This window comes from Glycine max, chromosome 20, assembly GCF_000004515.6.
Source record: "Glycine max cultivar Williams 82 chromosome 20, Glycine_max_v4.0, whole genome shotgun sequence".
NCBI classification, from domain to species: Eukaryota; Viridiplantae; Streptophyta; class Magnoliopsida; order Fabales; family Fabaceae; genus Glycine; species Glycine max.
This window is the reverse complement of record NC_038256.2, coordinates 38797626-38808992: the sequence shown is the minus strand read 5'-3', so window position 1 is coordinate 38808992 and position 11367 is coordinate 38797626. Positions and strand designations below refer to the sequence as shown.

Here is an 11367-nt window from a genome sequence, read left to right as displayed (position 1 = left end):
CACCAACATTAGAGTGTTCCCAGTCAAAGGGTCAGTGCACAGCCACCGCGTAGTCACTGAGACCTGCAGATAGTTATTGTTAGTGCAGTTCTAAAAATTCTTATCAGAGAGAGAGAGGATCAAAATAGCACCAAGATCAGTAAACCGTTTGAACCTACGAATGGTGTCAATAGTCATTGAGGGTATTTTTCGCACCAAATTCACCTTGTTTATGCTTTTTTTTTTCTTTCTCTAAAAAGAAAGATATTTTATAGTTGAAAGTCATGAAATTAAACTTCTAAGAATAGATACCACTTCCGTTTTGTCTCTTCAAACAATTTTTGTTCCATACACACCATAAGAGAATCGAACCCAGTATGCTTAATCAATTCACTTATCTATCAATTGTGTTGAACTTACTAGTCTATTTTTTATGTTTTGATCCTACTAATTAGGGATTTGGCCGACACTTTTGTTTTTCCTTTTTGAAAATACTATTTTCATGGAGTTGTACAACACAATCCTATTTCATTTTTGTTATTCACGGAGGGAGTGTAAAAAAAAAAAACAACGGAAATATAATTGGGTTATATAATTGTACAATAGAATAATATTTTCATTATTTTCTGAAGAGGTGAAAACACAATTCTGTTATATAATATACAATGAGGTATTGATTTAGTTGTTTTTTTTTTTCAATAAAAAATGGAACTATGCTTTTGTTGCTTGTTTCACTCTTCTTCTTCCTTGAGAATAAAGCTGATGATGATGGTGAAAATCTGGGTCAATGGGTCCAAATTGATGCAGATCAGGGATGTTTGATGAGGGTGGTGGTGAGAACGAGCAGTGGCGCAAACGGACGTGCATGGCCAAGGTGTCATGCGGTGTTGATAATAAATGGGGTTGAGACCACAACTCCCTACCAATTATACTACTCCACCTAATGACATGACCAATTTGATTATAGATGCCAGGTATATCGTTGTTTCAGCTTAGAACTAGAATGGACAAAAAACGTTGATTGCGGTCCAATCTAATAAAACAAGTACTCAGTACATCTCCCATTAATATTGATTGGGTTTTAAATTTGTTCCGAGCACATCTTAGATTTGAATTGGATGAATGTTGCGGTCATAATTATATGCATCTAATGATCTGTTAGTGTATATGATTAGATGATGATAACAAAATGCTACTATTACCAAAATTTTCTTTGTTTTTCCAAAAAAATAATTGGAATTTATATTATTGTTTAATTAACGTTATCATATTCATAAAATAATTTAACGATGATAAAAGGTAATGCTAAAAAATAAAAATTTTCAATAATTGAAGAGCGCATTACAAAGTGATTAGTCTTGGTAGTTAAATTAATCAAAATCAAATCATTTTATTGATGTAGAACCGAAGACCTAGAAATAGAATTTTGTGGGGGGGTGCACTGTACTTGTTGTCATGACGTGTTGGTATTTAGAGACCCCTTTGCCGTTGATCAAGAAGTCTACCAACAGAAACACGGCACGATTAACTTTTGTTCAAAACAAATACGAATTTGCAAACTCTTGATACTTTTAAAGATTGACTACTAATTAAAGAACTAACGTATGCATTGTATACCCAATCTTCGGAAGAAAAAAAAATGATTTACGCTGTCTAAGTTTGCTGTGGCTGCACCAAAATGACTTAACCAGACGTTTACGCAAATCATAATAATTAGTGTTTCGATTAGAGCTGCCAAACCATAATTTAAATAAATGGAGGGGAAAACATCTTTTTACTTCAACTTTAAACGATTGTTTGAGAGTCAAAATTGTGTTAAAGAATAGTTTAATTATGACTGAATTACATCTGGGTGTCTACATAAAAATTGTAGATAAATTTTGTCCTTACAATCTAGACACCGTATCAATTGTATGTCAATCTAACTTCTACAGCACAAGATATCCATAAAATATTCCACTATATCAAATCCCCAGTGGGGATAACGTCTTCAACTTCGTGGTTCCTTTTCTCTTTGAATCTATTAGAATTAGCAAAGTCTGCCACCATTTCATATTTATTTTAAAATTTAATTTTTATTTTTCTATAATTTAATTAATGAATTTAGTTCTCTAATTTTTTATAATTTTTTTATTTCAGTTTCCAATTCTGGGATGAGTAGCTGACGGTTAATTGCTTATCTTTAACGTCCAATAAAAATATGACATGTAAAGATCAATGTCCAATAAAAGTGTGATATGTGACGGTCAATGTAAATAATTAATGGTCAACGTCCAATTTTGAAACTGTGACTGAAATAATGGTATTGTAAAAATTGAAGACTAAATTTATGAATTAAATTATAGGAGATCAAATTTATAATTTTGAGACAAATAGGAGAACAAAATTTATAATTTTTCCAACTAATAAAATCTTACTTAAAACTAACACAAATTTTAAGAAAATTAAATAAATGAACTTTATTATTGATTGGAAAAGAGATTATTATATACTAAAATGTTTTTAAAAAAATATTTTTTAATAAATTACTTTTGAATAAGGCCCATTTTAAAATTTGATTTAGGCCTATACACTCATTATAGCTTTTTTTAGGGAATTTATTTTAGCTTTGTATGTGGTGTTATTGGATGATTACTGGGCCTAACATTGACATTCTAGTTGAGTTTTCTGTGCTTGGATTGAGTTGGACTTTAATTATAAAAAAAAATACTAATTTTTAGATTTCTGCTCATTTTGACCTTGCTATCTTCCACGGGGCATATCTAGAGGTACATGAATCGGAGGATCCTTTTCTCCTGGAAGTATACAAGGTCTTCACCGTCATCACCATTATTTTCAACAACTGCCACAATGTATAATGTGTAACTATCGGTCCACCATCCTTTCCACTATAATTGTACCATCATTTATTATCCGAAATAATAATGATTTGGTGATCACAATAAGGGTGGTAATAAGAATGATTATTAACTTTATTTTTGAAAAAAAAAGATATTATAAAAATTGAATTTATCAAATAAATAAGAAAGAAATGAAGGAATCATTAGTAATTAATTGTTTTTAACAAGGCAAAAACATATTTTATTAATAAACGAAACACAAGTACACGATGTACCAGCAGAGTCAAAGAAGAAGTCATTAGTAATTAATGTATTAATTTTTTAAAAAATAAAGAAATAATTATTTGACATTAATTATATATTAATATTAATATTTTTTTATTACATTCTGTAGAAGAAAAAATATTGATAAGGTAAATTTTTGGGAACCTTGGACTCAAAGGAAATGTTTAACTTGCTGTAGGTTAGGTTAGGTTAGGTTTGCCCTTGCCCGATAAGTATATTGCTTGTGAAGAGAAAATAGCTCAAGAAACGTGGTCAAAGTTCACCGCATTGATGAGTTAGAAACATGGTCCTTTTTTTTCATGCAAGCAAGAAGGGATAGTTATTGCCTTCTTGGGGGATAGTGTATAATTTCAATCTTTTGAAGAGCATGGTGTATTACAATAGGGGATATCCACCAATACCTGAGAAGAGCAATCAAATTTCCTAGGCAATCAGTAACAAGAAAAATGTGCGGCAAATTGCAATACTAGATAAAACTTTGATATTTTTGTCCTTTCTACAAGGCACCATATACTGAGTCTTGACCCTTGAATATGAGGTCAGGGCTGAACTGGGGTTCGACAATAAGGGCAATGGGGATGGGCTGCAAGCCAGGGAAGAAGGCATGCTGAATGGTACTTATGGGAGCATGAAAGGTTCATAACCTGTTGCTCTTGCCCCAAATCTTCTAGGCACACAGCACACACTTTTCTATCTTTCTTAAACTTGTTGCCACGCAACAACCATGAACTCTCTAACAACTTCCGACCTATTCCTCCATCCTTCTTCTCGTAGCTGCTTTGGTTTACTTTTCCTTCTTTTCTTGGATTCTCACTTGACCTGTAATGTATGTATTAAGCAACTGGGATAATCAATTAATTATTCATTAGTGCACACTCAAACAAGCAGAGCAATGACCTTCCCATAAATTTAAACTCGGGACTCCATTACATTCTTAGCTGTAAGGTTCACGGATCCTCTCTCAATAGCCACATAAGATAAATTGTATTTGCATTTAACTCTTCTTGTCATTACGTATAAAAATATTTTTTATTTTATTATATTTATACTTAATGTATTGTACAAGGTCTACAAAATATACATGACACTTTGAAACACGTGTCAATCCTTTCCGTTAGTCCTAAAACATGAGCATGAACACTTGATCCTTAGTAGCCGAACTCCCTAACTGACATATGACCTCTAACATCTTATTATTTGAATATTTTGTTATCTTTTATTTCTTGATAGATATTTAATTATCTACAAAGTCATCAATTATTTATTAGCTTTTATCTCTAAGCTACGTATTATCTTATAAGCCATTAGCTATTATTTATAAGCCACTAATTATTTGTAAAAGTTATAACAACCCTGATGTGAACCCTCATGTCCTCATCAAACCCTCACAAACAAGAACCAGCAGTTCCACTTCACTCTTATAAATATCAGGTTTCATCGATCTCTCAACACATACGGACACACGAGCAAACACACATGTACACTTATTATCTCTCGAACGCTTACTCAAACTTATACTTATGCATATATATATACTTTATCTCCTAACTGATATACTTACTTGAATGTCAAAATTCTTTGTTTTACAGGCTCTCCTCTTATCATCTTAACAAAGATCCCTCTTAAAATGGAGGTACAAAGTCTAGGAATCCCACTTTGGTCACGTACGTGTGTCAATTTCAAATTTTAATAAGTAGACTTAGTTAGAAAGTAAATTTGACTCAACTAATGTAATTTAGTTCACAGCTTGTGGGAAGGGGCTAAATTGGAATTCAATTTTCATATAACACAACCTTAAATTGGGGTAAAAAGTTTTAAATGTAACCCAAAATTAACTTTATGACCAGTATAAAGAATCGAATCTCAAAATATCTTGAAATTCCACATAAAAGTCAAAAGTTATACTAATATAGTAGTTACCAAATATAGATAGTAAAATTGATAAGGTTAAACGTTTTTTACAATTTTGTAAAATTGATCAAATTAACTTCATGTTCATGTATCCAAGATTCTCTCGAGTTTCAAAGGACATCACGTGGGTGTATCTAAACATTAGTACATTATATTTGGATAGTAGTGGATATATCACTTATGAAATATGCCTTTTATGATATTTTATCTATAGACCAGAAGGAATCATTGTATATAGCCAGATAGAGTTTGATTGCCGAGGAACCATGTCGAATCTAACAAATAAAATCATGTGAATCTCCGAATCCGAACACACTTGATTTAATCAGGCATGTGTGTGCGCATAAGTAACTGGTGGAAAACGAAGTGTAGTAGGTAGAAAAGTTAATTAATATATATACCTGTATGAGGAAAAGAAGTGTCCAAGCTTCTTGTGAAGCCTTTGTCTGGCCTTGAGAGCAGTTTCATCTAAGACAGTGAGTGGTATCCATGGTGGTTCCAATGATGATTCTCCAAGGTGATAGGATTGTCGGCATGTGGCATGGTGTTGGTGTTCATATCTATGGTTCTGCTCTGTTCTCTTCCTTGCAAGCAACCCAACACCAGGCAACCTACCAGCCATTAACCCCTTCAACTGCTTATTCTTATCTCAATTTATGGCACCCAAATAATGCATCAGTATCAGATAGATGGATGATGGGTCAGTGGGAGTTTGTTTTGTTACCTCTTCGTAAATATAAAAAGTTAGAGGGCCCATTCAATTCTCATGACTCTAGCCGTTTCTAATGATTTCAATTATGTGCCATACATGTGCATTTTATGACAGCTATGGCTGGCTTTTGAAGAGCATGGAATAGAACTATGAAAGTGTCTTGTGTTGTGGCAATTTGGTAAATACACTGCCGGGGATTTTTACTGGTTTAATCATTGATGCATTGCGGAGGATTTTTAGTGTCCACAAATCAAACACGTAGTTCCCCAAATAGGTCACCTTAAACGGACAAACATTGTTATGGAATCGGAACTTGCATCATAACTTGATTGGGGTTTAGGGAGAATGAGAATCAAACATGTCTTTCTTTTTAGTGTGACCCGTGCCATGTAGGGGACTTTGAAATTAACTTGCAACCAAGAGAAAATAATTGTAGTTTCTTAACTTTTTTTCTATTGCCTGTGCTTCAGACTGTTATTTATATATAATATCTTTTGCCTCTTCAAAATTATATTGCACCAATGAATAGATCATGTACTTTGTACCACCACTAATTAGGCTTATTTAATTTCAAATCTAAACAGTTATATAAAATTTGAAGATTGATTTAAGTTGTGTTGTCCCATTTTTAACCTATAATAATATTTTCACCGTAACCTTCGAATAATTTTGAATTTTCTTTTGACCCATGAAAATTTACAACATTATATATTTCAAATGAAATTGTTTTTATTAAGAAATAATCAAGCAAATTTGAATCACTGCCTAATTAAATTTGAGTTCAGACGAATTAAATAAAGGACCAGCGGTCCCAAGTTAAGAGCCTTTGCTTCTAAATTTTGGGTTTTTGGGTCCGTTGTTCATCTTTGAGTCCAACCTACTAAGTTCCTATTTTAACTTGGAAATAATGTTTTGTTCTAAATAAAACTATTCTTTATGTTTACTATTTCTTTTAACGTAATTACATATCATTTTTTCTTGTATAAACTGTGTACAAAAAAATTATTTTTTCTAAAATCCTCAAATTTCATCGTCTACGTGTAAAATAATAGAAATTGTAAATAGCTTTGTGCCAATTATAAAAAAAAAACTATTCCAAAAAATTATAACATAATAGTAACAGGAGGCCCATCCATGCTGTATTTCCAATTGAGCCCACTTGTCTTTTCTTCTTTTGGAGACCCAGTTTGATTTTTTTTTTTATTGTTTCTTTTAGGACTTCTGTTTTATTTTTTTAAGAAAAATAAACTAATGTTTTTGAAGCACTATGGTCTATGAACTATGGTTGATTGTTTATTAAGTTTGTTGACACAAAAAAAAAACGTGCTCCCAGTTCCCACAGTCCACACTCTCCATACGAATACTATTTTGTTTCCTCTAGCGAAAGAGAGAAACCATGAGAGGTTTTCTTCTTCACTTTAGCTTCTCTTTTGTCTATGGCATCCCACTATTTGTCTATGACATCCCACTATTTGTCTAACGTTCTTCCGTCAGATTCATTCTTTCTAACTAAACTTGTTAGAGTCATATTTTACTGCTGAATCCAAGTCATAGAGTATCTTTATTACTCAGATCTGTTGCCTTTCCGTGAATCCTTTAACACAACACTATTTAACAGGATTGTTAGGAGAATATGTTTTTTCAATAATAAGAGAAATTAGAATCATTTAACAAATATAGTAATGTAAAATAAGAGGGGAAAAGGAGAAAAGAGAAAATTATAGGGTGTTTGTTGAATTGATTTTTAATAATTCCCTGGTATTTAATGAGTAAATTACTGTGGATAAAATTTCAATTTTAAATGAAGAGAGGTAAGAAAGATACCTAAGGAACAACAATCTTCAAGAATTGGCACTTGGATCTTGTGTTAGTTTGCATTATTTTGATTTCATCCCAAGCACTTCCTATTTTTAAGGTATAGAAAATTTGGGGTATGGATATTTAATTTGGAGATCTTCACAAATTGGCACTTCCAATTGGCAAGTGACAGTTAACAACATTAATTTGTTTGGTTTTTAAGTGCAAAATTAAGTTTGAGACAAAAATAATTTTGCCAACAGATTAAGATTTTTTTCTTTTAGGTTTATTTTATTTTTATCCATTAGATTTGTATTGAAACACAAGTTAATTGGATCAATATTCTTAACTGCAAACCAAACACTCATTTTCTTAGGCTTAGGAACTAGTAAAATAGATGATATTCCAACACCAAACACGAAGCTTGAACGATGCAATTTATGGTAGAGAAATAGATTGAAATGTTTGTTGACATAATCTTTTATGAGAGTGAGTTGTCTCTAACATAAATTATATAAAAATGACACAACAACCAAACAACACATATAGACCACCAATGTAATTGTGCTACTATATGTATGAGGACGATTAAAAACGGAGTTACTATTGGTTCCATTTTAATGCTCTTAACTCCTATTAAGGGTTTGAGAGTTTTTTTAAACACCCTTTCCACGTAATATAATTCTATTGTATAAAACACACAATAAAATTGTAATTTTGTTTCGAAGCTATTTCGTCTCTCTTATACACAACAAAGTCGTGATTTTGTTATATATGAATACAATGAAATCACAATTTCATTGTATATTTTTTTGTCGCCCCAAACATAACAATAAAATCATGATTTTATTGTTATATTTAGCAACACCCTTGTAACACGATGAAATTGCGATTCTGTTGGGATAAAAAAATATTCACAACAAAATTATGATTCCATTGTGATGGTTTTTTTTAAAAAAAAGAAGAAGAAAAAAAAACATTTGTGTAAAGCTTAAATGTGTTTTCTTTTTATTGAACACTGCAACGTTGCATTTATTGCCTATTAATTCATTGAGACTGTTTTTTTCTAAGACGCATTGATCGAACATGACTTTTTCCAAGACATATTTAATGAACAATCGTTTTTCCTGATACGCATAACAACTGTATCAAATATAGGCACAATTTAAACCACCTATGTTTTTTGGTGTCATCTCAACTGTTGATATGATATGGGTCACGAGAGAACAATAAATCATCTAATATAAATAACAATGGGGGTTTGACGCAACTCAACACCTTTGTTTGATATTCACCATATTGATTAAAACATGAAGAGTGTATTTGCTTTTATGTATTGCGATGGTGACATAATTCCATCATCCGAAGGAATATTGTTCGAATGTCCTAGTGGTCCTCAAGTCATCACAATAAGTGACAACATGTCTCTTGATGCCTTAGGAAAATAGTTATTGACGCCATGAGGAGGTTGTAATTTTACTTGATCTTTTTTGTTGTTAACCAATTTACATAGGTGATGGTTGTGTTGAATACAAGTGTATGAAGCTTAAATGTGACGATGACGTGGGAAACATATTTTTCATATTTCAGAATTTAGTAGCAAATATCTGATTAAGATGAATGCAAATTTTGACTGATCTCCAAATGAAATTCTTGTCCTATTGTGCAAACCAATGAAATCAAGATTTCCTGCTGAGATTATTGCTTTGAAGTGTGTTAAATATCTATAGTCATGTTTTTACCTTATCGAAATCGTACACTGTTTGTTTATTTTATTTTCAAAAAAAATTTGTATTATCGGTGTTTTTTTTAGTTATTGTTTATTCAAATGTTTATTTTATGAATCAATTGAAGAGTTGTTGTTACTATTAGGCGCATGTTATTTAAACAGTCAACGAACACAAAAAATAAGTAAATGAAACACACCAGCAACTAAAAAAATAATGAAAAAACAACAAAAAATTGAACAAATAATAATGATAATAATAATTAAATAATCATCCGCCTTTTCCACCTTTGCCACCATCCTTGGCAGTCCTCTTCCTTTGCCTTTCTAAGCTACACCCAGCTTTGAAGCCCTTCTGCAATAATTGTAGAGCTTTTTGTGTGGTCTGATAATGACTTGTACCCTCTAGCAAAGCTTTAAGGTCCAACAAGGTCTGCTAGCCACGTCAACCTAACCATGGCACCTACGGTGATCGCTGTTATAGCCTTTTCCTCTGAATTAAAGCTAAGGTGAGTCATGAGCAAAATCTTCATGGCTTCTCTATTGAAGGTGGAGCGGGGACATGATTAATGAGTTTGCCTATCACAAGCAAATGTAGAAGACATGACACATCATTGTTAGTTGCTATTCATGAGTTAGTTTGGTATTAAATATTTGCAAGGAAATAGCGTTGTACCTCCAATTTATGGTTCTTTTTATAGGAATAATACATATTTTTCTTTATTGTATGATTTTATAGAGTAAAAACTCCATTTTTGTGACTTAATGTTGAATCAAACTTAGTTTCAGGCCAAAGAAGAGAAGGTTTAAGCAGCTGATGACTCGTTTAGCGAGGTAGATCCGCTCAGCGAGATGCATCCGCTTAGCGAGACATCCAGCTCGCTTAGCGGATGGGAAACCCTAAAAGAGGATAAGTCAGAGATCTGCACGTCCAGTGCACAGCCAGCCCGCTCAACGAGGACGTTATCTCTTCTCGCGCTCAGCACGCCCACTCTCGCTAAGCGAAAATTCACTAACTCTCGCTTAGCGAGTCATGCTCGCTTAACGAGCCTTCGAAAGCTGAAGAGTCCAAGAGCCTTTAAAAACATTGAGGTTGGTGGAGTTTCAAAAGGGAGATGAGTTTTTGAGCAACAGGGGAGCTTAGTTCAGGAAAATAGAGAGATTTAGGATTTAGAGGTTGGAGGAGACATCCTCCATCATCTTCTTCCAATTTCTTTCACCAAAAATAGTTTTTTTCTTAGTTTTGAAGCTTTGCTTGTAATGGAAGACGAGGTCTCTTTGTTGGGGAGTTCTACTGAACAATCTTGATGTAATATTCTCACTATCTATTTAATGCTATTTTGCCGTGTTCATTGCTTCTATCTATGCTTATTTTACATGCTTGTGGCTTGATCGCCCATTTGAATGTGTAGTTAGGTTTTTTAGTATTGGAAAATGATTTAAAACCTTAGAACTTGATAGAGCAAATTAGAAATCTGTATGTCTAGGAATGGAGTGCAGTGATCTAGTCCGTTTTATGCTGTAGGCTTAGTGCAACTCTTTTAGAACAAGTTTGTTGAGGGATCAAGGACAATGTCTTAAGAGAGTTAGGCTTATTCATGTGAGGAATCATGGTTTAAGTAGTTTCTCAGCATAAGAACACTAGGATAACGATAAATAGAAAAAAAAACACATTTTATACATCAAGAGAAATTCAGTAGAACACTCCCCAACTCTCTTAACTTATAGTTTTCATCTTTTATAATTTTAGATATTTTGTTTATGTTCAAATAGATTTTCTAGTACAGAACTCAACATTTGCCTTATTTTAATCCGTATAAATGTTTACATACTGAATATACATGGTCTAGGTGAAACAAATTCATTGAGGATACGATACTCGGTCTTACCGTTTGTACTACTTGTGCGAATCGATACACTTGCCGACTTCCGAACAATCATCTAGAGTGATAGTCATCTCTTTGACAGGCAGGTGGAAGGACGAGGTCTCCTGGTGACACCTCTCCATAAGGGCATTCACGAAGCTCTTGTTTGTGGTAGGGTACTACGCTGTAACTAGGGATGATAATCCCGACCACAACATATAAACCCCCACTGTTGGCTCAATGGGAAGTGGT

General features: G+C 32.9%; 1 protein-coding gene across 1 annotated transcript; it reads right to left on the bottom strand.

Moving 5' to 3' along the window:
• Positions 1-3299: 3299 nt before the first annotated feature.
• LOC100527548 (uncharacterized) lies at positions 3300-5707 on the bottom strand. Its single transcript, NM_001250737.2, has 2 exons — positions 5417-5707; positions 3300-3923 (listed from the first exon to the last, which is right to left on the bottom strand). Exons 1-2 carry the CDS (start codon positions 5635-5637, stop codon positions 3644-3646), a joined length of 501 nt encoding a protein of 166 aa, NP_001237666.1. The 5' UTR covers positions 5638-5707; the 3' UTR covers positions 3300-3643.
• Between the last annotated feature and the right edge of the window lie 5660 nt (positions 5708-11367).